The following is a 27404-nucleotide window of genomic DNA, read 5'->3' as shown; positions in this document are numbered from 1 at the left end:
CTTTTGATAAAAAAAGTTCCCATGTTGTTCATTATTATCATGGGCAACTGAAAATTGGCTCCGTTTAAAGAGGGGCTCGCGATTAATTTATAAGCACTCCAAATTTTTTTTGAAGTGCCTTCCCTTGCATTAGCAAACTTTGATAACTGTAGGGTTATATTCTAAATTTGGATTTACACTTCAAAGCTCAACTTTACTTTGCAAATGATTTTCCTTAATAACTTAAGGTATATGTTAACTATTTAATGACAAAGTTTGTTGATGAGGAGAATGAGCAATAAGTACAAATATGAAATTTAAATTTCTTTTTTAAAATTTTATTTTATTATTAAATCATAGCTATGTACATTAATGCGATCATGGGGCACCAGACACTGGTTTTATAGACTGTTTGACATATTTTCATCACACTGGTTAACATAACCTTCCTGGCATTTTCTTAGTTATTGTGTTAAGACATTTATATTCTACATTTACTAAGTTTCACATGTACCCTTGTAAGATGCACCGCAGGTGTAATCCCACCAATCACCCTCCCTCCACCTCTCCCTCTCTCCCCTCCCTCTCCCTCTTCCCCATATTCTTAGGTTATAACTGGGTTACAGCTTTCATATGAAAGCCATAAATTAGTTTCATAGTAGGGCTGAGTACATTGGATACCTTTTCCTCCATTCTTTTTTTTTTCATTGTCACCAATTACTGACACCTTATTTTTTTATTATACACTTTTTTTCATTTCCAACTTTTTTTTATTAAATCATAGCTGTGTACGTTAATGCGATCATGGGGCAACATACACTGGTTTTATAGACCATTTGACACATTTTCATCACACTGGTTAACATAGCCTTCCTGGCATTTTCTTAGTTATTGTGTTAAGATATTTATATTCTACATTTACTAAGTTTCACATATACCCTTGTAAGATGCACCGCAGGTGTAATCCCACCAATCACCCTCCCTCCGCCCCCCTCCCCCCTCCCTCCCCTCCCTTTTCCCCTTCCCCCTATTCTTAGGTTATAACTGGGTTATAGCTTTCCTGTGAAAGCCATAAATTAGTTTCATAGTAGGGCTGAGTACATTGGATACCTTTTCCTCCATTCTTTTTTTTTTTCATTGTCACCAATTACTGACACCTTATTTTTTTATTATACACTTTTTTTCATTTCCAACTTTTTTTTATTAAATCATAGCTGTGTACATTAATGCGATCATGGGGCAACATACACTGGTTTTATAGACCATTTGACACATTTTCATCACACTGGTTAACATAGCCTTCCTGGCATTTTCTTAGTTATTGTGTTAAGACATTTATATTCTACATTTACTAAGTTTCACATATACCCTTGTAAGATGCACCGCAGGTGTAATCCCACCAATCACTCTCCCTCCGCCCACCTCCCCCCTCCCTTCCCTCCCTTTCCCCCTTCCCCATATTCTTAGGTTATAACTGGGTTATAGCTTTCATGTGAAAGCCATAAATTAGTTTCATAGTAGGGCTGAGTACATTGGATACTTTTTCTTCCATTCTTGAGATACTTTACTAAGAAGAATATGTTCCAGCTCCATCCATGTAAACATGAAAGAGGTAAAGTCTCCATCTTCCTTAAGGCTGCATAATATTCCATGGTGTACATATACCACACTTTATTAATCCATTTGTGGATCGATGGGCACTTGGGCTTTTTCCATGACTTAGCAATTATGAATTGGGCTGCAATAAACATTCTGGTACAAATATCTTTGTTATAATGTGATTTTTGGTCTTCTGGGTATGTACCTAGTAGAGGAATTATAGGATTGAATGGCAGATCTATTTTTTTTTTATTAAATCATAGCTGTATACATTAATGTGATCAGGGACACCATACACTGGTTTTATAGACCATTTGACACATTTTCGTCACACTGGTTAACATAGCCTTCCTGGCATTTTCTTAGTTACTGTGTTAAGACATTTATACTCTACATTTACTAAGTTTCGCATTTACCCTTGTAAGATGCACCGCAGGTGTAATCCCACCAATCACTCTCCTTCCACTCATCCTCCCCCCTCCCTCCCCTCCCTCTCCCCCTTCCCCATATTCTTAGGTTATAACTGGGTTATAGCTTTCTTGTGAAAGCCATAAATTAGTTTCATAGTAGGGCTGAGTACATTGGATACTTTTTCTTCCATTCTTGAGATACTTTACTAAGAAGAATATGTTCCAGCTCCATCCATGTAAACATGAAAGAGGTAAAGTCTCCATCTTTCTTTAAGGCTGCATAATATTCCATGGTGTACATATACCATAATTTATTAATACATTCATGGATCAATGGGCACTTGGGCTTTTTCCATGACTTAGCAATTATGAATTGGGCTGCAATAAACATTCTGGTACAAATATCTTTGTTATAATGTGATTTTTGGTCTTCTGGGTATATAGATTCCTAGTAGAGGAATTATAAGATTAAATGGCAGATCTATTTTTAGATCTCTAAGTGTTCTCCAAACATCTTTCCAAAAGGAATATATTAATTTGCATTCCCACCAGCAGTGCAGAAGTGTTCCGTTTTCTCCACATCCACGCCAACATCTCTGGTCTTGGGATTTTGTGATATGGGTTAATCTTACTGGAGTTAGATGATATCTCAAAGTAGTTTTTATTTGCATTTCTCTGATAATTAAGGATGATGAGCATTTTTTCATATGTCTGTAGGCCATGGGCCTGTCTTCTTCAGAGAAGTTTCTCTTCAAGTCCCTAAAATTTCTTTTTATGGCTTTTAGTAGTTTCTGTTAATCTTGTACCTTTGTTAATATCTTCATTTTTCAAATTACATAAAAAAATTTGTGTTTCTTCCAGCACCCAAACATATTGCCCTAAAGCACACGTGAGTCACTGGCACCACAGCTATCAGTAGGGTGTGACTACTGAGTTGCTTAACTAACTTTGGAAAATGAATAAAAGATTTGCCAGAGGCCTGCTTAGGAATAAAACTCCACACTTAGATTCCCTTTCAGAGGGCAGGCTCCTTCTCCCAGTTGTTGAAATGAACAGGGAAGCTGGAATATTTGAATAAACAGGACTTTAAAGTCATCTATACAGCAGAACCTCCATGGTTGACCACCTCCCTACACTGACCACATCCTAAGTTAGACTTATTTTCATAGACTGGACACGCACCACATGTACATATCAGTACAGTAGGTCTAGTTCCTTGTTTTGACCATTTCTGTACGTTGACCAGCTTTGTGGTCCCTTGGGTGGCCAACTTACAGAGGTTCTACTGTATTTAGGATACCTATAAATAGCAAATAGAAATAATATTGAGGATATGATTGAATCATGTTTCAAGGGGAAATTTTCTGAAAGAATACATGTTTTTCCACCTGCCTTATTCTTAATTGGAAGAAAATATAAGAAAGGAAAGCAGTAAATGGAATGAAATAATACTTACAAAAATTAGAAAAGAAATAACAAAATATTACTGAGGTTTTATGATAGAGCCTGTATTTCAGGAATGTAATCTTATTACCCTTACCATCTTACCAGATACTCTGGCTTGAGATGAACTCTTCTTTTTGTTGTCAAAATGTTTATTCTTGATCCTTGGCTTGTTTTTCATTTTTACTATTTACCTGCTTAAACATGATGTGACCTGTGAACTTGACTGTCAAGAAGAGAAAGTGAGGCTCGGTGCTTGTAGCACAGTGGTTATGGTGCCAGCCACATACACCGAAGGTGGTGGGTTCAAACCTGGCCCGGGCCAGCAAAACAACGATGACAACTGCAATAAAAAATAGCCAGGTGTTGTTGGCGGGTACCTGTCGTCCCAGCTACTTGGGAGGCAGAGGCAAGAGAATCGCTTAAGGCCAAGAATTTGAGGATGCTATGAGGTTGTGATGCCACGGTACTCTACTGGGGGTGATATAGTGAAACTCTCAAAAATAAATAAATAAAAATAATAAAAGAAGAGAAGGTGAGTGGCCTTGTGTGATATAATGTAACAGCCTTTTTTGGAAACCTAACTCCTGAAGTATGAGGATACCTGTGGGCGAGGACTGTATCTTCATATCTCCCCAGCTCTCAGATTATGCCTAGACAAAGCCTTGGGGACCAGTAGGTACTCCATAAACCCTTTTTTTTTTCTTGAGGCAGAGTCTCACTATGTCGCCTTCTGTAGAGTGCTGTGGTGTCACAGCTCACAGCAACCTCAAACTCTTGGGCTTAAGTGATTCTCTTGCCTCAGCCTCCCAAGTAGCTGGGATGACAGGCACCCGCCACAATGCCCAGCTTTTTTTGTTGTAGTTGTTATTGTTGTTTAGCTGGCTGGGGCTGGGCTCAAGCCCACCAGCCTGGATATATGTGGCCTGCGCCCTCCCCATTGAACTACGGCCGCCACACCATAAACCCTTTCTAACAAGGCTCAGCCACCCTGAAAGATGTTTGCTTAAGGATTTGGTTAATGTAATGACCTTGGTCAAGTTCTCCTAGAGGTACATTATGTTGTCAGAAGGAATTTGTAATTCTACCCTGTGATAGTCACTTCCATGAAGATGGATGTATCATGGATCAACTGAGAAGGCCTTGGAAATTAAAAAGGGCTGGTTCAATATGCCACGTTAGCAGGAGTTCATTTCAGGCTTTACTTCAAAGTGGAGCAGTGCCAAGAGACTGCTGTCTTGCAGAAGGTGCATTATGTCAGTTGGGAGGTAGGACACTTACTCGCTAGTGCTCAGAAAGAGGACCAAATTTCCAGAAACATCAATGGATTCTTTTACTAGTATCACTATCTAGTTAGTCAACCAGAACAGCATACATTTTAAAAGCAAGACACTCTTAATATGCTGCATTGGTGAAAATAAACAAACATGAGCTTCCCTGGACATTTACTGTGGTCAACTGGAATTCTGCCCAAGGTTATTATTAGACATATTCCTACTGGTTTCCATCCAAGTGCAACGTCCATTTCTTGCAGATTGATAATAGTCAGATGTATTGAGCAAAGAATTAATGAATTAATTACTTCCATTCTTTTAAGTTTTTTCTTTCACTCCCCCTCCAACTTCCCATTTGCTTAATGCTAAACTCCCTTTTTTAAAAAATCTTTTTGTTTTGAGACAGAGTCTCACTATGTTGCCCTCGGTAAAGTGCTGTGGCATCACAGCTCACAGCAACCTCAAACTCTTGGGCTTAAGCAATTCTCTTGCCTCAGCTTCCCAAATAGCTGGGACTAGAGGCACCTGCCACAATGTCTAACTATTTTGTTGTTGTTGTTTTTGTTGTCATTGTTGTTTGGCAGGCCTGGGCCAGGTTTGAACCCACCAACTCCAGTGTATGTGACTGGAGCCCTAGCCGCTGAGCTATAGGCACCAAGCCTTAATGCTGAACTCCTTATGGAGGAAATGAACATAAAACAAATAGAAGATAGGTAGTTTTTTGGGTTTAATTTTGGTGTTTGAGCATACAAAAATCAAGAGTGTATATGTCCTTTGTCAGGCAGTGGAGAGGATTTAAAGTATTCAGTGATGCAGGGCTTTAGAATGTAACTCAAAGAAAACTCAGTCCCCCACCGTCCCCTACCAACCCCTACCATCCCCTACCTATGGGATCCACAGTCAGCCAGGTGGTTAACAACTTCCAGACACAGTAATGCACCAGGTTCTGTGGAGAGAAAGAAAAGAAGTGAATCCATAGCCACTGCCCTTAAAGATCATTTCCACTTAACAGAAGCAGTAGTTTGGTATGTGGGAGCATGCCAGGACACTTAAGTCCCTTAAGAGAGCTTTTTTGTCAATTTGACTGTAATATATTAGACTTTCTTTTTTTTTTTTTTGTGGAGACAGAGTTTCACTTCACCGCCCTCGGGTAGAGTGCCATGACGTCACACAGCTCACGACAACCTCTAACTTTTGCGCTTCCGCGATTCTCCTGCCTCAGCCTCCCGAGCAGCTGGGACTACAGGCACCCACCACAACGCCCAGCTATTTTTTGGTTGCAGCTTAGCTGGGGCTGGGTTTGAACCCGCCACCCTTGGTATATGGGGCCGGCACCCTACTCACTGAGCCACAGGCGCCACCCATATTAGACTTTCTTAAAAGCTATATTTTATCCATTGAGGAGAAGTGCTTCCCAGTGGGAAGGGCTCTGTTAACCTTCTCCCCAAGTTGAGACAACTCCCCACATTTGAAGAGAAAATTCCATTTGTTGACCTAAAAATATATTTTGGGACATGGAAAAAAATCAGTCTATTTTTGAGGGGATCTTAAGCCCCCATTGTGGGTGGCACATTCTGGCCTCTAGAGCAGTGCTAATAGAAATGCAACTTGAGCCACATATATAATTTAAAATTTTTCTAGTAGCCACAGTTTAAAAAGTTAAAAAAGCAAAGCCAGGTGAAATTAATTTTTTTTGCAGTTTTTTTCTTGGCCGGAGCTGGGTTTGAACCCGCCACCCCCGATATATGGGGCCGGTGTCCTATTCCTTGAGCCACAGGTGCCGCCCAGGTGAAATTAATTTTAATAAGATCTTTTAATACAATATATCTAAAATATGTCAACATGCAATAAATATAAAAATTATTAATGAGATATTTTATCTTCTTCATACTTAGTTTGAAATCTAATGCGTATATTACATTTACAACACATCTCAATTCAGACTAGCTAATTTCAAGTGCTCAGTGGCCACATGTAGCTTTATTTATTTATTTATTTTTATTTCAAAGTAATATGAGGGTACAAATTTTTTGGTTACATTGTTCTTACTTCCAGGGTAAAGTTCCAGTTCCAGTCCACATTAGGTAAAAGAGCCCAAAAGGGCATGTTATACATCCTCACCAGGTGCACATTAGGTGAGATCCCACCTCATGTCCTCCCTCCTGCCAATTGTCTTCCCCCCTCCCCACAAGTAACTTTAAAGGGAGCTCAGATACCTGCCAGGCCCTGTGCAGGACGATAAATACTTTTCATGTTACAACGTACACACATATATATGTAGTCATAACTGAAACAGCTTTTTCTTTGTGTTTTGCATTCATATGTTCTATGCTCTTATTCTGTTTCAGCCTCTGTTAGGAGGCTGTTGCAGTCATCTAGATCAGAGTTAATAAGTTTGAAGCTATGGAGGGGCAGTGGGGAAGAAGAAAACTGAATGGATATGCAAGAATTTAGAGAGGTAAATGCCTCAGGATTTGATAACAGTCTGAGAATGGGGCAAGGTTAAGAAAGATGAAGGAAAACTTTTCTGGATCCAGCTGGTGGGTGCCATCAAGGAAATGGGAGCACCAGGGGAGAAGAGTTCGTGAGAGTTATGTTGGAGATACCATGGGGACTTCACCTGGAGGTGTCTAGTTAATATAATGTTTGGTTTTGGAACTCAGGAGAGAGTTCCAAGTTTAACATGTAGATCTGGGAAATCTCAGCATGGAGAAGAAAGAAGTGAAATTGAGGTAGCAAAATTGATTAGAGTGAAACTGAGTCAGTTTCTGGACTAAGAAGGACGTGGATCTAAATGTGATCCTTTAGCTACAAAGAGTGCCTCTGGATAATTCTATTACAGGGCTAAACCTACAAAGTAACTGACCCTGAGCCTTCCTATCAGGGTCTTAGAGGGGGAAGAAATAGAAGTGCTGTAATTAAAGCTGTTAGAATCCTCCTTGTATCTGCCTGTCTCTACATCAAGTCTGGTTAAGTTAATCTACTTTATCCCAGAATCTTTCCATGATGGAACCTCAAGGAAGACTATTTAAAGAACCAATAGAGGTAAGGCTTATGAAAGGAAGAAAGGTATTTCTCAAATAGCTGGGAGATCAGGGGACCAAGGGCAGAGTAAATTCCAAGGAGGGAATGTCCAATAGAATTAAATTCAGAGGAGAGATAAATGAAATAAAAAGAAAGTCTCTTCTGAATTTAGAAAGAGGTCAATTGTGATATTTCAGTGAAGTGGTAGGAGCAGAAGCCAGATGACAGTAGGTTGAGGAGCCTCTAGGAGGTAGAGAAGTGGAAGCTTGACTGAGAGGGGAAGCAGACAGAATGTATTATATCCAGAGGTGGATAAATCAGGGTTTAGGGTCAATACAGGCTAGATTTATTTCCCTTCCTTCGGTTTTCTTTCCTTCTATTCTTCCTTACTTTCATCTATTCAAGATCTCAAAGTTTTTGGTTGGCTCATTCTTTTAAAATGATAGCAACTTGCGCTTAAATACAAATGGGAGAGAACCAGTGGGGACAGAGAGAGGGACAAAGTGGAGATGATGGAAATGACTGATGAAAGGAATGTCCCTTAAGCTCGAGGCGCTGGACTTCAGTACACAATTGGAAGGATTGGCTTGAGGGAGGAAAAGAGATGCCTCTCCCATTATGCTGATGAGGAAACTGGCAAGGATTCTTTGTGTAAGAATAAGCCTTACTGATAGCCTCTGCTTTACCTATGAAGGTGAAGGCAAAGTCACGATGGCTTAGTTCTAGCAGGTGCAAAAGTGTAATTCTGGGATAGCCTGGGAAGCTGGGTCCAGCCCCAGGATATTTCCTCTCCAGAGGCCCCTGGGCTGGGGCTAGTGAGGGGTGGAAAGGCTGGGTTTGTTCCTGATGAGATATAGTGATGACAGCAAATGGATCTACTCCCTTATGGCCTCTGGGGCTGCACACTAACCCCCATCAAGGCAAATCTAGATCTGGCCATGGTTAGTGGGTCCACAGCAAAAGGGCTAGAGGCTGGTGAGACAAATATGTTCAAGCTTGGTCTCAGTGGAGCCCACAGTCTCATTCCAGTCTTAGTTTTGCCATTGAATGATTGTGTGGACTTAAGCAAATCACAGTCCTCTCTGAACTCCAATTCTATCACTCATGATAAGCTGGACAGATCATCTCTAATACTGAGACTGTAATTCTAGCTTTTATCACCATGGAACATGGTCTGTTGCAGAATGCTCTATTTGACCTGATGCTCCCATTTAAAGTCAGGGTTACCCCACTACTCACTCCCTTTTGTTTTTATCCATTTAGAAAAACAAAACAAAACAAAACAGGTTGAATGGTCTTAAGACACACTGGCTAAATATGAATAACAAATGCTCACAAAGCATTTTGGAATTTTACATTGATGTTGACAAATCATTTCTACTGTCTTCTGCTTTATTCTTCAGATGCTTCTTTAGAAATGTTGAATGTATTCTGAATTATATTTGTAATATTCTATTCATTGTTTAAGGAAACCTATATTGAATCTCTTCTTAATACGAATAATACCCTCCTAATTTATCTATTTTGTAATATGGCAGTTTGCAACATTGGGCTTTCTTTGAGGCAAGGCAGTATGACATTGAACGATACAGGCCTGTCTTACCTGAGTCTATCCATCTAAGCTTAGTGTGTGGGGTTAAAGTCCAGCAGTGAGTCAGGCCATAGTCTTCAAACTCTTGTGTCTTTAGCTGGTGCCCACACAAAGCTGCTTAGTGACCTTAGGGAAATAAGTGCAGAAAAAGAGGTATTTTGTCAGATCACCAGAGGCAGTATAAAGAGAAAGCAAGGAAGGTTGGAACAAACTAAGGCATTGCAAGCTAGGCCTATTTTCTTCCAATAATCTCCCAGGTAACAGCCTCTACCTTGCTAGGATCTGATTACCCGTTGCTGGCCTCAGACCATAGCATTATTGTTTTAACATTCCTACCTTCCTCTTTATCCCAGCATGAACTGGGTTGTATGGGAGGCTGGGAAGCTGACCTTGCTTGGGGATAAAGAGACAGTTTAGCACTCAACGATCTTGAAGGCAGACTTGAAAACACAGTGATTAGAAAATAAAGCAGTGAGCCCTGGTAGTGTGCGCCTGTGTAATAATGTGCAGGGCCACACGGGGCTAGCCTATTGAGCAGGATTCATTTTCATATAATCTCCTACCTCCTGCCTAAGTCTTTGACTTGGCGTTTTTGTTTTCCACTTGGTAATTCATGCACGCTGAACCTGACATCAGTGTAAAAGGACACTGGAGGTTATTTAAACTGTCATTTAAGAAAAATAACAACAACAGGGTGGTGCCTGGGGCTCAAAGGGGTAGGGCGCCAGCCCCAAAGGCCGGAGGTGGCGGGTTCAAGCCCAGCCCTGGCCAACTGCGAAAAAAAAGAAAAATAACAACAACAATAATAGGTTAATATAAATATTGTTAGTGATGTTTACAGCCTATTGTCAACCAGATGATGTTGAAAGCCCATTCCTGGTACATGCAGGCTTCTATGCTTCATCTCTAGTGTGCCTAATATTGACTGTAGGTGCAATCACATAATAATAAATTCTTTTGTGCCTCCAAATTGTTTAGTTATAATTGTTATAACTAATTGTAATTGTTTCTATACTGGTTTGAGGCTAGAGGTCTCACTCCTTTTTTTCTGTGGGCAAGTGAATGGAACAACCATTTATGGTGCCCACTGTGTTGGGCACTACACTGAATGCTCTATATGCGTCATCTCATTTAAAAAGCTACATACCTATAAAATAAGAATTACTATCCCCCATGTCTTAAGTAAGGAAATCAAGATTTCAATAATTAAAAAAAATTTAAATAATTTTCCAAAGATCAAATACTAAGTGATTAAGCTGGGATTTCAAATTAGGTTTGTCTGACTATTTCCACTACACACAGTTCTCAAACATCAGTGAGCAAAGAACTGCCTGCTCAAGCTAGCTCCCAAATGATTCAGAAGCAAGGTGTGCTTGGATGGACTTTGAGAGAGGCTGTATTTAGCTCTCCTGGTCACACCTTCTGCTTTCAGGACCAGGAGTAGAAACAAATAATATATCTAGGTTCTTTGTAGTAAAATTAGAAATTCAGAGTAAGTATTTTTGACTCAAGAAGTTCCACTCCTAAGAAATTTGTACATATGGCCACCAAAAAACTAGTGTTAGGATGTTGTTAGCATTATTCATAATAACTCCAAATGGTCAGCAGCACAGAATGGATAAATAAATGATAGTATATTCATACAGTGTAATGCTTACAGCAACAAAAATGGAGAAACTATAGCCACCTGCAAGAGTAGGTATGAATCTCACAAATACACTATTAAATGAAGGAAGCTAGACACAAAACAACATGCACTATAGATTCCATTTCTGTAAAGTATAAAATAGGCAAAGCTCATCTACAATGTTAGAAGTCAGCATAATGGAAGGAGCATGGCATGCATGCTGGCAGTGGTTGCTTACTTGATCTAGATGCCATGTGTACTAGCTTATGAAAGTCTATTGAGACACACACTTAGGATATGTGTACTTTTCTGTATGTGTATCATTCTTTAGTACAAAGGTTAAAGGTATTCTGACCACATTAATGGAGAAAGAATGCACTCTACAATTTATTTTCCAGTTCCAGATAATTCTGGTGATCTAATACCTAACACTATAAGGAATGGTGTCAGAGCCTACCTAAAAGTATAGCTCTTGGCTGTTCAGCCCTTTCATGATCCAGTATATCCAGTCCCCAAAAGAGCCTACATGAGCCCTTGAACTAAACTTGCCTTATTTCTATGACTGATTCAGGCCTAATCATCTAATCTCATTGTCTCCAGTTTATACACTTTATCCAACAATGGTCTGGCCTTACAGTCAGTTTCTGGACTCAGAAGAAAATGCATGCCATTGGTTAGCTAGCAAGCATACCTCAGAATAATCATGCTATTGGAGGAGTTGTAGAAAATAGCTGATCCAGAGCCATCTCATAAGGGTTTTTTTTTTTTTTTTTCTTTTGAGGCAGAGTCTCAGGCTGTTGCCCTTGGTAGAGTACTGTGGTGTCACACCTTACAGCAACCTCAAACTCTTGGGCTTAAGCGATTCTCTTGCCTCAGCCTCCCAAGTAGCTGGGACTACAGGTGCCTGCCACAACTCCCAGCTATTTTTTGGTTGCAGTTGTCATTGTTGTTTAGCAGGCCCGAGTGGGACTTGAACTTGCCAGCCTTGGTGTATGTGGCCAGCACCCTACTCCCTGAGCTATGGGCGCTGAGCCCTTAAAAGGGTTTTGAATTGGAGAAAAATAGAAGAGCTATAACTGAAGCTATTACAATTCTCCCTATGGCTGCCTATCTGGGTTGGGCAATCCAGGCCACCCAACTTATACTCTTCCTTTAGGACACCTCATGTGCATGAAATCTAATTAAGTTAATCTACTTTACCTCACACTCCTCTAGGATGAAATCCTGAGGAGCAACATTTAGGGAGCCAATAGAGGAAGAATCATGAAAATATAGGCAGAAGATTATGAGTCCAAGGGTAAAGCAATCATCTCGTTGGTAGTTGCACGGTTTTCCTATAAAATATTATTTTTGTCAAAGAAGTCATCTATTTTGCAGAAAATATCTTCTTTGGAATATCAGGGAGAAAAGGGGATTTTATTATTGAAATGGAATCTAGCAAAATACCTCATACAGAGGCATGTTAGAAATATCTGTATTTCTATCCAATATCTGTGTAGCAAAAACCTCCCACACTGCATAATTTGTTCTAATGCTTGTTTCTTCCAATCTTCAGCAATGTTTTCTATATGTCTTCTAAATATATTTGCTGACAAAAGAATGCATTTTACTTTGACATTGATTTTTTTTTTTCCTACATAGTAGAACAGCTAGCTTTACTGTGGCATGAAAAACAGATGTTTTTGCAATGGTATGGGAATTTTGTATTTTTTTCTGTTGGATTCCAAAAACTCAGAAAAGGCTCCTAAACATTTATCATTACATGTAACAGTATTTTGCAAAGTACTAGATTGAATATCATATGATTTGAAACATTAAGACTTGAAAAAAAATATAGGGGTTTGTCTTCATGTTGTGGATATTTCATTTTAAAGTATCAGGAGAACTATATTAACTTCACACCATCATTAGCTAATATCTCCAGGTATGCTCAAGGTGAGGTTTAATGCTAATGGTAGCAAATATTTCTTTTCTTTTTTTTTTTTTTTTTTGAGATAGAGTCTCACTTGGTCATCCTTTGTAGAGTGCTGTGGTGTCATAGTTCACAGCAACCTCAAATTCCTGGGCTCAAGTGAGCCTTTTGCCTTAGCCTCTTGAGTAGCTGGTACTATAGGCACCCACCACAATGCCCAGCCATTTTTAGAGACAGGGTTTAGGTCTCGAACTCCTGAGCTCAGGTGATCCACCCACCTCAGTCTCCCAGAGTGCTGGGATTACAGGAGTAGCAGATGTTTCTAAGTCTTCAGTGTGATAATTTTTATTATCAGCTAAATTTTTATTTAGCTCTCTTGTCAGATACAGAACTCGTTCTGAGGGATCATGTAGCTGATACAGAACTCACTTGGGGAGTAGAAGGATTAACTCTGCCATTTTCTTGTTGTTTACCTTTGTTCCTACAGCATGTTTCTGATCACAAAAACATTATCAAACTTCTTAATTTTATTTCTGTATCATATTTGTATATATTTATGGGATACATGTGATATTTTGTTATATGCATAGCATGTGTAATGATCAAGTGAAGGTATTTAGTTTGTCCATCACCTCAAGTATTTATTGTTTCTATGTTTTGGGAAGATTCCAAGTCCTTTCTTCTAGCTATTTTGAAATATACAATACACTGTTGCCATCAAGTTTCTTATTTTTATTTTTATTTTTTTTTTTGCAGTTTTTGGCCGGGGCTGGGTTTGAACTCACCACCTCCGGTATATGGGGCTGGCACCTACTCCTCGAGCCACAGGTGCCACCCTGCCATCAAGTTTCTATTTGATCATATGTTTGTACCAATTAACGAAACTTTTTTTATTGCCCCCCACACACACTCTTCCCAGCACCTGGTAACTGTCATTCCACTCTCTACTGCTATAAAAATCAGCTTTTTTAGCTCTCACGTATGAATGAGAGCATGCAATATTTGTCTTATGTGGCTCTCAAAAGAGACTTCCGTTTTTGAAAGTAGAAGCTGTTCACTTGGGCTGGTGTATGTGGTGATGGCCTTGATGGCCTCAAACACACCGTGCTTGGCCAGCTTCCTAGGCAGCAGCAGCTGGCCCATCTGGATCTCCCTGGAGGTGATGGTCAAGTGCTTGTTATAATGTGCCAAGCACAATGCTTTTCTCACAGTAGGCTTGAAGATGTCATTGATTAATGAATTCCTGTTGCCAATGGCCTCAGATGAGATGCCAGTATGAGGATGGAGCTGTTTCAGTACCTTGCAAATTATGCACAAAGTAGCTTTCCTTGTGGCTATGCTTGTGCCTCTTACCATCCTTCTTCTGTGCCTTCTCGGAATCCTTCTTGGAAGGAGGAGCAGACTTGGCCAGTTCAGGTATATCCTTATAAATCAATAACTATCCTGAGAAAGAAGACATTTCAACATCACCAAACTTCTAAATAAAGATTAAAACACTTCTAATATTAAACATGGAAATGGAAATAAATGTGAGCTATACATACATTTAAGAAAAATGAATAAAAACAAGATAATAATTTACCTGCTGATTCCAGTTCAGCATGTTGGGTGGTCATAGCTCATCCTGGCAGCTCAGGGCATCAGGCAGGAACCAGCCCTGGCCAGGATGCCATCCCATGGCAAGGTGCCCTCACACACACACACACACACCCCACACACACCTGCTCACACTGAGACAACATAGACATAACAGTTCGCCAAACATGCCAATCTTTGGGATGTGAGAAGAAACGGGAGTACTCGAAGAAACTTTGCAGACCTGGGGAGAACGTGCAAACTCCACACAGACAGTGGTCCTGGCCCAAAGCTGGTTTTTTCCCCCCGTCATCAATATTACAACAAAAGGACATTGAACTAAAAGATGTTACTTGAGGATATTCTGTGTAAGCACAGCATTGCTCTCCAGTGGATTGTCCTGCCCGCCCCACATTAGAAAACACTGGCTAGCCTGGTCTAGGTATTCTAAATCTTACCCTTGGATCCAGCCATTAGGGAGAAAGAACCACATTTTCAGACTGCATGTTTGGCCCTTTGTAAAAATGCTTTTCTGAACTGCTTTTTGGTTCTGGGGCTCTGTGTTGCATGGAAGGTGCTATGGGGACAAACATAAAAACAGGACTGTCTTTATTAGGAGACTGATGATAAGTATGTTGGTGTTGATGTCGCTAGAGCATCACTCGTGGGAGATGGGTAGCACCACAGGGGGAATTTCTCTCAGAACTCAGCATCAGGAAACTGCTTTGCTCTTCCTCAAAAGCTGTTTGGTTTTCTGCTTAAGGGCAACGTTAACTTTGTTTGCCTCTTTGCTTTGACTGCTGGGAGTTTAAAGCCATTTTTGTGGCCCACTTCTCTGAAATGTAGAAGGATCGTGGTCAATGCATTCCTGTGTGCTCATTTCACCTCTGACCTTTTTGTAAAAAATCGGTATTTCTCCTCCTCACCTCAGATCTTACAACTATTATTTTAAACTTTCAAATTTTAGTTTTCTTAAGTCACCTCAAGTTTTTTGGGGAGGAAGTGGTATATGAATATGATATAACACTGTCACTGGTGTTTATTACAAACTCCTTAAGCTCAACTCCCTAAGAAAAAATGATTTAGGATTAGGAATATTTTAGCTCTAGATAAAGATTATTTTCTATTGTACTTTTTCCTTTTATTGGACGGGGGAGGGTCTCATTCTATTGTCTGGACTCGAGAGCAGTGGTGTCATCACAGTTCACTGTAACCTCTAATTCCTGGGCTCAAGCAATCCCGAGTAGTTGGGATTTATAGGTATGCACCACCACACCCAGCTAATTTTGTTATTTTTATTTTTTTTAGTAGAGGCAGAGTCTCAAACTCCTGGCCTCAAGCTATCCTCCTGTGTTGGCCTACCGAAGTGCTAGGATTACAGGTGTGAGCCACTGCACCTGGCCAGATTATTTTCTATTATTAATAGCATCTATGCATTTCATGAATCTAAGATGCTATTAATTGTAAGTTGCACTTCTATTTCAGAGATGTTATAATATGGAGAAAAAATGGCCAATACTGATTTTAAGACATTTATTATAAAACCTCTCCTAATCTCAGAGATGTTGAAATGGGGGAGGGGAAAAATGTACATTGTAGAATCAATGAAGTGTATTGAAAATCTTTTAACTATTTCAAATTAACTCATTTCTGTGGGGTTCAGAAGGTGGCCATTTAGGACAGAGTTATAGTTTATGGGTGGCTAGTGTTTTAAGGAGGCCTATATCCCCAGGGCATAATAAACATTCTGATCCCTGATGGCCAGAAGAGCAATAATTACTAGCCTGACCTAGATGCATGTGTTTATACACTGGTTTAAAAAATATGGATTTATTTCATGAGGGAAATCTAAATAAAGTTTGAAAAAGGCATTTTTAAAAAGGTATTTAAGATGATTTTTTAACTGTGTTATTGTTTTGCTTTTAACCAACTTCAAAATGCTTATTATCAACAATAGAAAAATGAGCAAAGGACAGATTATTCTCAGAAGAAAATACAAATGGCTAATAAACATTTGAAAAATGTTCAGTCTTTCTTATAATCAAAATAATGCAAATTGAAACAGCGTCGTGCCATTTCTTGGTCTAAAAAATTGACAAAGATAATGCTCAATGCCAGAGAGATGGCAGCAAGATAGGTGCTTTCATACATTGTAACATGAGTATAAATGATACAGCTTTTGTAAAAGGTAATTTACCAATACATGTTAAAATGTTCTTTAAATATTTATCTTTAAAATGTTTATACCCCTGATCTTAGGCATCAATCCTAAGGAAATAATCAGAGGTTTAGAATTATGTTTAGAATGCTATTTACATTAGTGCAATATAAACAATTTAGTATTCAACATAGTATTTATTTATTTATTTATTTTTTGTAGAGACAGAGTCTCACTTTATGGCCCTCAATAGAGTGCCGTGGCCTCACACAGCTCACAGCAACTTCCAGCTCCTGGGCTTAAGCAATTCTCCTGCCTCAGCCTCCCAAGTAGCTGGGACTACATGCGCCCGCCATAGCACCCGGCTATTTTTTTTGTTGCAGTTTGGCCGGGGCTGCGTTTGAACCCGCCACCCTTGGCATATGGGGCCGGCGCCCTACTCACTGAGCCACAGGCGCCGCCCAACAACAATAGTATTTAAATTGTGGTTTTTCCAGCAGTGCAATGCTTTATTTACAGCTCTCAAAATTAGTGAGATCAAAAACTATTTAACTGACATGATAAAATACTCATAATAGGTTGAGTGAAAAAAACTGTATGCACATCCAAAGTTGTTAATATGTATATGTCAGAAAGCCTGAAATTAAATATAGAAAGAGTTAACAATAGTTGTCTCTGTGAGGCAGAATTATTGGTGACTTTGGTTTTCTTCTCTGAATTTTCTTAGGTTTTCTATAATATATATTATGATGATGTTAAGAAAAAATTATGATACATTGATAAATGTATTTATTTTCTTACTGAATTTGAAGCCTGTTTTTGTCTTTATCAATAATTGTTCTCTCTCCAGTGACTTTAAATTTCCCCCATTCAACAACTACACATATTTAAGAGCTTTCTAATACTCCAGGTACTGCCCCAGGGAGTAGGGATATCTCAATGAAAGTCACAGACCAGATCCTTGCTTTTCTTAGAGCTTCCCTAATAGTGGTGAGAGAGTAAGCATAAATGGACTATGGACAGTGTCTCCTCATCTGATGACCCAGACCTCTCTCCTACCTGCACCCAGGCCCTTAGCTAAATGAGTGAATCTAGTCTAGCAGCTTTAAATATCACCTGTATTTCTGTCTGCTTTTAAACCTGTATCTCTAGCTTCGTCCTTTCCCCCAGACTCCAGACTTGTAGATCCAACTGCTTACCTGGCATCTCTGCTTGGAGATCTAATAGGCATGTCAAACCACATGTATGAGAATGGAATTCTTGATCCTCCCCATTCCTGTCCCTCCCACCCCCAGATGTACTGCCCTTCCAGTGTCTTCCCCATCCTAGGAAATGGCAATGCTGTCTTTCCAGTTCTTCAGGCCAGTAACTTTGAGATTATCCCAACCCCTTTCATTCTTTCACACTCTACAGTCAACCTATTCCCAATTTTATTTATACCAAATCTATCCAGAATCTGACCATTTTCATCATCTTTGCTGCTTTTGCATGGGTCCCAGCTGCTGTATTCTTTTGCCTGATTGTTATATCAGACACGGCAGAGATGTTCGTATTTCTACCTTTGCTCTCTTATAATTTATTCTCAACATATCAGCCAGGTGGTCCTGTTAAAGCTGAGTCAGATCATATCATACCTTGTTCAAAACTCTTTAATGGCTCCCATCTCCTCAGAGTGAAAGCCAATCTTTACAGCATCCTAAAAGCCCGATACCACTGGATGTTTCTCATCTCCTTCCTTTCTGCCTCACCTCTGGCTACATCTTTTATTCTGTACCTATTTCCTCCACATACTGATCTTCCCAGAAGAAGCCAGGCACACTTCTGCCTCAGAGCCTTTGTACTTGCTGTTTGTGCTGCCTAGAATGCTTTCTCCAGAACTTTCTGCACATGGCTCAACTGATCCTTTATATGTTTACACATACATCAACTTCCTTGACCATCCTCTTTACAGTTGCACCCCTGCACTCTTCCCTACTCCTGTTCCTTGCCTCATTTTTTTCTATAGCACCTAATCACATTTTAACATACTGCACACATTTTACAACCTTTCTTGTTGTTTTTCTATTATCTTAAAATGTTATGAGGGCAGGATTTTTGTCTGTTTTGTCCTCTGACGTATCCTCAGAAGCTGGAACAGTGCCTGGCACACGGAAAGCACTCAAGTACTATTTGTTGGATGTTGGAAAAATGAATAATGGGTAGATATTATAAAATTAGTTTCAATTTTTTTAAAAGCTCGAATGAGTTTTAAATATTTCCTATACCTGGGACTCATATCATTTAACAGATAGTTATTGGATAATAGTTGTTTTTCAAAATACTTCTCTTTTCTTTCTTTTTTTTTCTTTTTTTGTAGGGACAGAGTCTCACTCTATTGCCCTTGGTAGAGTGCTGTGGCATCACACATCTCACAGCAACCTCCAACTCCTGGGCTTAGTTGATCCTCTTGCCTCAGCCTTCCAAGTAGCTGGGACTACAGGCATCTGCCACAATGCATGGCTATTTTTTTGTTGCAGTTTGGCCGGGGCTGGGTTTGAACCCGCCACCCTTGGAATATGGGGCCGGCGCCCTACCCACTGAGCCACAGGCATTGCCCTACTTCTCTTTTCTTAACAGACACCCTCCTGGTGCCCACATATACATTCAGGATACCCAAGCCTTGATAAAATTTTCTGCATCACCAAATTCATTGGAGGGAGATAGGTCTTTAAATGTATTTTTGCATTATGTACAATACATGGATGTGTTTTGTAACAATAGTGTTTCGTGACACTATAACAATAAAATTAAACAATAAAAAGTCATATATGGAATAAAATAAAAAAAAATCCCTTCATCTCTTCTCCCCAAATACTGTCTTCTTCCCTGGAGATAACCATAGTTAATAGTTTGGTGTGTATTGTTCTAGGCCAGTGTTGTTCAGTAGAACTTTCTGTGTTGACAGGAATATTTTATATCTGCACTGCCCAATACAGTACCCACTACCCACATGGGTTATTGAGCACCTGAAGTGTGACTGGTGTGACTCAGAAACTGTTTTTAATTTTATTTAATTTTAATTAATTACAATTTGAATTTAAAAGGCCACATGTGACTAATGGCTACTATATTAGCGCAGTTCTAAACCATTTCTACACAATTACCTCTCTCCCTTTCTCCTTTCTCTCTCTTTCCTCCTTCTCCTTCTCATCTTCCCTCTCCCTCTTACCTTTCCCCTCTTCCCTCTCTCTTTTTACTATAAGTGGTATAAATGTATACATATTATTGTGTGACTTGCTTTTTGCATTCAACAAAATGTCTTAGATTTCATTCCCTGACAATACATATATATCTGTCTTACCGTTTTAATGGTGCCTATTACTTTGTAACAGGTGCATACCCTTCTTAACTAAATGAAAAATGGATATTTTTTGGTTCCGTGCCATGTACTGAGCCTCTTTTCCCTCCACTCCAGTGACATCTATTGGTGAGGCCTTTTCACCAGCTGCCTGATGTGAGATTCTACATAATCAATGGCACAGGCCAAGAATCCAGTGACTCATGTGTGTTGTACCTATGGTCAATTATAAGATCTATGTTTTTCTTTTCTATCTTCAAAAAACCAAAATCTTCTGATCCCACATTAAACCAGGCTTTATAAATATGTTCCAAGATGAGTAAATATATGAGACTGAGAGATGAGATTGTGTAATGTCTTTTTGTAATTCGGAATTCGTGTGTTGGTTTTTTTTTTTTTGAGACAGTTTTACTATGTCACCCTCAGTAGAGTGCTGTGGTGTCACAGCTCACAGCGACCTCAAACTCTTGGGCTTAAGCGATTCTCTTGCCTCAGCCTCCCAAGTATCTGGGACTACGGGTGCCTGCCACAACGCCTGGATATTTTGTTGTTGTTGTCATTGTTGTTTAGCAGGCCTGGGCTGGGTTTGAACCCACCAGGCCCAGTTTATGTGGCCAGCACCCTAACTACCGAGCTACAGGTGCCAAGCCTGAATTTGTGGTTTTAAAGCTGGTGAGTTCCAAGGTAAAAGATCTACCTGGAAAAAGTAGATTCCTTCGAAAGTCCTATTCTTGTCTGTTTTGTATATACTGATTTTAAGATTCTGTCCTTGTAAAAGTCTTCCTTACTGGCAACTTCTTGAGATGATTATAATCTTGGTAACTAGGGATGATGCAATTTTCAATTGATCTCTGTTTCTGACACACCTCATCAACATTTGTTAGCTAATGCTTTTTGAGCCTGGAACCATACTGTTATAGATACTGTAGCAGTCAAGGCCTTATCAAAACACGTACGCCTGGGCTGGGCACCTATGGATCAGCAGCTAGGGCGCCAGCCACATACACCGGAGCTGGTGGGTTCAAATGCAGCCTGGACTTGCCAAACAACAATGACAACTACAACCAAAAAAGAGAATCACTTAAGCCCAAGAGTTTGAGGTTGCTGTGAGCTGTGATGCAACAGCACTCTACCCAGGGTGACAGCTTGAGACTCTGTCTCAAAAACAAGACAAAATAAAACAAAACAAAAAAAAATCTATGCCTCACTCTAAAAGTATAAATTTGAAGAACATTTACAAAGGTGTCGGCTGGGTTTAGGGAAACTTTAGGGAATAGTATAGTATCCTAGGCCTAGAAAGATTTGGAGGTCACCACCTCCTGGGCTAGGCACTTACCAGCTATAGAATCACAAATTCAGAATTACAAAGAAGGGGCAAGAGGAGAGTTTGGTTACCAGAACCTTTTAGAAAAGTCTGTAAAGAAGGTCCCCTCCCGAGCTGTGGATTTCAGTCAAAGGAAAGAACCAACACACTGTTAGTAGGGAGGAAGCAATGGAGACAAATACCTTGAGTTCACGTTGGTCTTGCCCTCTAATGTTGCGTGCTTCCCAAGGACCCAGCCCATCTGGAATCAGGAGGGCAAGGGGCCCCACTGGTGTAGTCTATATGAGAAGGCAAAGGGAAGATAATTATTACCCATACATTATTTCATTTAATCCTTGTAACAGCTTCATAAGGTAGATCTTTTTATTATCTCCCTTTCATAGTTGAGGGTACTAAAGGCCAGACAGGTAAAGAGCCAGCAAGTTTTAAAAATCAAATTTTAAAAATTAAATGGATACTATGATTTAATAAAATAAAATTTAAAAAAATCAAATGGATATATATATATTTTTTGCAGTTTTTGGCTGGGGCTGGGTTTGAACCTGCCACCTCCAGTATATGGGGCCGGCGCCCTACTCTGTTGAGCCACAGGTGCCGCCCAAAAATCAAATGGATATTAAATAATGGACCCAGTATTTGAACTCAGGTTTTCCCCACTATAATTAAGAATATATTAGCTTAAAAAAGCAACTGTACAGTTGGCCACCACTGTCCTCAGTACTATGCTAAGTTCTGACTGGTAGATTAGTTTGTTGTCTGATCAGTCCAGTTGTCAGTTAGTGGTGTACATTGCAGATGTAAAGGTTCAACCAAATTTTGCACTCAAGTAATATTTGCATTGTGTAGTTTTTTATTGTTTTGAATTATATTTTATATAGTACCTAATAGCCTTGGTTTTAAGTAAATATTTGAAAATGTACAAATAAGGAAAAGCTATGAATGAAATGCCCAACATACAATGTCTTCTCCTTTAAAAAGCCCGATGGGAATATGGCTTTGGTATGTTACTAGGGTACAATTTACATAACCAGAACTTGTGTTACAATTAGGCAACATATTCACATGCAATGACTGGATGCTCTGAAATCTTAAGTTAGGTACAAAGAAGTTTTATTGTGACTTAGCTCCAAGTCTGTGGTCTGGCAAGGCCCTTGCACATGTGAGGTCCAGGGCACTTGGCCAGGGTTTCTTAACTCTTTAAAATCCTTGATTTCTTCTGTGCCAACCCAATCTGAATTTGGAATATAGCTCTTTGGGGGGCACAGTCTATCCACTGAGCATGTCCATCAGCTCAGAAGCCTAGTTTCTATGATTTGCATGTTGAAAGAATAGAGTTTCCTCCCCAATATGAAATTATTGCCAATTTAACATGCCTTTTCAAACTGATACCTTTTTCTATTCTAAAAGGGCCACCCTTCACTTTGCAAGGTTGTTGCCCCCAGAGCCAGTTCTGTTCCCTCCTTCTCATCTTTCTTCCATTTATCTACCCTCCAATGTCTTATTAAACATACAGCATGTGTTAATAGACACTAGAAAGTGTGAGCTGACTGATTCAGAGTCTAAGTTGAAACTTGCTGATAGCTAGGTGTAAGTCATCTGACCTGCTTCACTAAGTCTGGGTAAAAATATGTTTATGAGCTTTTATTTCTTTAATTAATTACTTGGGTCCCCCCAATCTTTAATTATCAGAGAGTCTAGTATCTCCATTATGAAGTCTCTTTATCCCTGTTGTCTAAGAATCCTGAGGGTTTCCTCTGTTCAATGGTAGCCAAAAAGGTAACTGAGTCTGAGGGATCTACCACTAATATTGCTTCATGCCATCGCTTAGTGTCACTATTGAAGATAGGTCCTATACAGTGGAAATAGTATCTACCTCACAGAGTTGTACAAATTAAATGAGTAAATGCTTTTAAAATATTTAGTCTATAGATGGATGCATGGCACTACTAAGTAGACACTCAGAGGTTTAGCTATTATGTTATTGGGCCTCAGTTTTCTGTCTTATGTAGGGCCTAGACTGGAGGATCCCTCAAAGCTTCCCAGCTTTGGCAAATGGTGAGAAATAGATGGGGACCTTGGTCCTCTGAAGGCTGACAGATAGTTTGAATGCCAAGTTAGCCCAGTTTCTGCCCATCCTGGGAGCCTCTGGCTATCTTGCTCACATTGTCCTGAAGTTGGTTGGAGGAAGCAGAACCTGAAGATCTTAGAATTCCTATAAATCAAATGATTTGTTTTGGCTCCGAGAAGAAGGAGCCTTTTAAAATTGTAATCTGGGTTGTCCAGACTGAAGAAAATATTGCCTCAGATCACAGGGCTGGTTGGTGGTATCTGGACTTTAAGCAAGGTCTTCCTGAATACCGAGGTTGACCCCTTCCTGCCTTGCTTTGGAAGGCACTGCTCTGGAGCACAAGGCTGTGGCTCATTTATTTTTGCATTCTCCCCATTCCAAGCACAGTGCCTTCTACATAACAAGACATACTCCTTCTCTACATCAACTGCTGTTAAAGACAGTCTCATGTACATACATGCGCACACAAGGACGCTTGTGCACTTAGTAATTTTCTCTGCTTTCCATCTCTTTGGTTCTCTTTGGTCTTTTCTACTTTTAGGCCATAATAATTAAGAGCCAAAAGCACAGATATAAACCTTTTCTTCACCTTTGAGTAACAATTGTTGTTTTACAACTTTATCTCTGCTTTAATTACCAGATTTTACACTGTCTGGAATACACCTTTCTTGGAAAATGGCAACACCAATATCTCTTTATAAACTTTGTGAATAGCACATGCAAGATCTCCAAATAGTAGTTTGTTTTATATTATATTAAAAGTTCACTGTCTACATAGATGAAAAGGCAATGAATTATTTAATATAAACTAATCCCATTTGCCAACCCATTTACCTATTTGGGTTGTTCCTAAAAGTTCATTCATGAGTCAATTTGTTTCGATGGGAAGCCACATTATCTATTGTATCATAATATGTAGTATTATGTATTAGAATATATAATAGTGAATAACAATAGCAGTAATAAAAGCTATAATTTATTGAGTAGCAGGTACATTACACATATTATCTCTGTTTTTCACAACAGCCCTACAAGATAGTTATCCATTTTACAGTTGTAACTGAGGTTCAAATAAGTTAAGGAACTTGCTTTGAACACACAAAGTCAAATTTATTTCTTGCCCCAAGCATAGCTCCTGCTAAAGTGGCAATGACAGGCCACTCGTGACTTCCATCACCATATCTGTTGGACCCCAAGGTGGGCACCTGTCCTAACACCGGCCAATCCTGGTTGTGGCCTGATTTGAAAGAGAGCTTGGCCAATCTGACTCTCCCTTAGGAATCTGAACTGGGAAGCATGGCAAGAAGCAGCAAGTTGGTAGGAGCAGGAGCTGCTGCCAAAAGGCACAATCAGAAGTTTTAAAATGAGTATTGTGAAGAGAGGCTGAGGAGGCCATGATGGGCCATATTCAAGCTGAAATTTGGGAGGAGTGGAAGAAACTTGGGTAAATGGGGTGGTACAGAAACTATCACACACAGAGAGCAGACAAGTTGGTACAGAGCAAGCACTCTGGGGCAACACTCTGTCCCTTTCCTCCTTTTCCCCAGTTTTAGTGCCAGGGTACCCTTAAAATAAATCCTTCATCCCTTGAGCTAACTTTAGTGAGTGTCAGTTCCTTTCCACCAGAAGAACCAAATTAGAATACACAGCTAGTAAGTGCTGCAAATGGATTTTGAATGCTGGTTTTGTGACTCCAGAATTTCTACTCTTGTCACTGAACCCTGGCCACATTATGAATGCTGCTCTGGATCACCATAGCATGAGGTTACTTTGATGCGTCTGAAAAAGAACCAATAATGGACTCAAGTTTCCTCAATCCTTATCCCAAGTCTTGGTTTGCTTCTAGAGCCCTGAAGGAGAGGGTGGGAGCTAAGAAAGCCTCAGATAATGGAGAAGTCTCCAAACAAAACTGGGGCAGGACTCCAGCTTCCATGATGGAAAGTGCTGCAATGGGAGAGAGGATGGAGCAGAGCAGGGTTCGGGTGTCATCACTGTAGAGAATTGGGGCTCTTCCAGGGCAGGGATTGGTCCTAAATTCCTACTTCTATTCCCAGGTTCTAAGATAATGCCTGAAATATACTTAAATGAGTGAGTGTGGATGAGGTGAATGAATAAGTGAATGGCAGAAGTGGGTCATGGCCCCTGTTCAAATGTGTGGAGCATTCTTCAGTTTAGTCTTTCCAAGTTAAGGAATACCTGTCTCCACTTCTAAGAATTCCTGCAGGCCTGTGAGTAATGTTTGAAGTGACTAGTCAACTTCAGCTTTAAGAATAACAAAGATGATGTAGTGGTGACTGTGGTGATAAAATAATTCAAAAACTACCAATGGACAGCTCTGGATTGTATTTGCCTTATTTATAAAAACACCATTCACTAGCTGGGCGTTGTGGCGGGCGCCTGTAGTCCCAGCTACTCGGGAGGCTGAGGCAGGAGAATAGCCTAAGCCCAGGAGTTGGAGGTTGCTGTGAGCTGTGTGACGCCACGGCACTCTACCGAGGGCAATAAAGTGAAACTCTGTCTCTACAAAAAAAAAAACAAAAAACAAAAAAAACACCATTCACTTTGTCTTCCTCAGCCTGGAGAAAATGAGGTTTTCATTTTGAAAGGCTGACTAAAAAATGCAGAGCCACTTCTGAGAAGGTTCCAAGTGACTACATCTTTTTCTTTTTTTTTTTTTTTTTTTTTGGCCAGGGCTGGGTTTGAACCCGCCACCTCTGGCATATGGGGCCGGCGCCCTACCCTTTGAGCCACAGGCGCCACCCGACTACATCTTTTTCACAGCGTTCCCCAGAGCCCCAGTCCAAGCTGCCTTGAGGTGGGGCCTCCAGCCATTTGGTGGCTGTTAAAGCCACTACAGGAATAGTTATCTGCAGCCTGCCCAAATTGCTGTGCTTTTAGGCCCTCTCTGGGCACAGGTAATGGCTTTGGCCTTTGCTTGAAGAAATGTCAGAGTTTGTGACTGGCCAGGCTAGTGTGTGTGAAATATAGGAGCTGTCATGCCATGCTTCTGAGTATGGCATTCCCTCCAGGCAAGGCCCCTGAGTGTGGGTAAGCCTAAATGTTTGAAGACTGCCTTCACTGGTTGTGAAATGTTCAAAGCTGGGCGTTGTGACTTTCTAAGGGCATGATTTAGCATATTTCTTAACCCTGCTGAGCCTCAGTTTCCTCGGTGTGAAGTAGGGATAGTATTATCCTATATTCTAGAAGTTTCTATCCAGCATAGGAAGCTGTGTGGCCTAAAGGCGACAACACCAGAGTATCTCATCTGGCACCTGGTATATGGTAGACACTGAACAGCTCTTATTATTTCTGAAGTTATCAGTAAAAGAAAAAGTTTCAGTGACAATGCCCTGTCTTTATTTCTAACATTCTAACATTATTTCTTTTTTGACCTCAGCAGATAGATTGTACTTCTTTTTTTTTTTGGCCGGGGCTGGGTTTGAACCCACCACCTCCGGCATATGGGACCGGCACCCTACTCCTTGAGCCACAGGCGCTGCCCTAGATTGTACTTCTTAATCATACCTGTGTAGCCAAGAGAAATGAAACCTCAGGAGAAGTCAGTGCCAAAGGAAAGTTTGTCAGACTATATTCCCTTTCTCTTTTTTCCTTCTAGACCCTGACCGCACCTGCTCCATTTGCAGATGAAACCAGTTGCCAATGCCAAGCACCCCATGAAAAACTGACCATTGCTCAGGCCCGCTTAGGGACACCAGGTAAGGATGTATTTCTTGTTTCCCAAATGGGCCCCGTCTTGACATTTAAAGTATCAGAAAGGCTCATCATTATTTGAGCAGCACTTCCTTTCAGTAGGAGAGTTGCCTTTCGAGATTATAGCACAGCAAAAGAAGGGTAAGGACTAACAGTGATAAATCAGACCAACCAAAGTGACCAAGAAAAAGATGCAGCAGGATATATATGTATAGGAGTCTGAGCCCCAGCTTTGCCACTTAATAGTTCAACAGCCATGGGTAAGACACTAGAAAGATCTGAATCTGTTTCCCCTTGTGCAAAACAGAGACAACAATACCTGCTTCACAAGGTTTTTGTGAAAACTTGATTTGGTTAAAAGTTCCAAAGCAT

The 27404-nt window shown here is 40.1% G+C and overlaps 1 protein-coding gene across 2 annotated transcripts in view; it reads left to right on the top strand.

Annotated features, from left to right (window-relative positions):
• PCYT1B (phosphate cytidylyltransferase 1B, choline) overlaps positions 1-27404 on the top strand; it is a 117357-nt gene that overhangs the window by 39443 nt on the left and 50510 nt on the right. For both annotated transcript variants that reach the window (XM_053579791.1, XM_053579790.1), the window contains exon 2: positions 26938-27037. In XM_053579791.1, coding sequence (XP_053435766.1) covers positions 26938-27037 — 100 coding nt within the window. The remainder of the gene's footprint in view (positions 1-26937; positions 27038-27404) is intronic.

This window comes from Nycticebus coucang, chromosome X, assembly GCF_027406575.1.
Source record: "Nycticebus coucang isolate mNycCou1 chromosome X, mNycCou1.pri, whole genome shotgun sequence".
NCBI lineage: Eukaryota > Metazoa > Chordata > Mammalia > Primates > Lorisidae > Nycticebus > Nycticebus coucang.
This window is presented reverse-complemented; position numbering and strand designations above follow the sequence as displayed.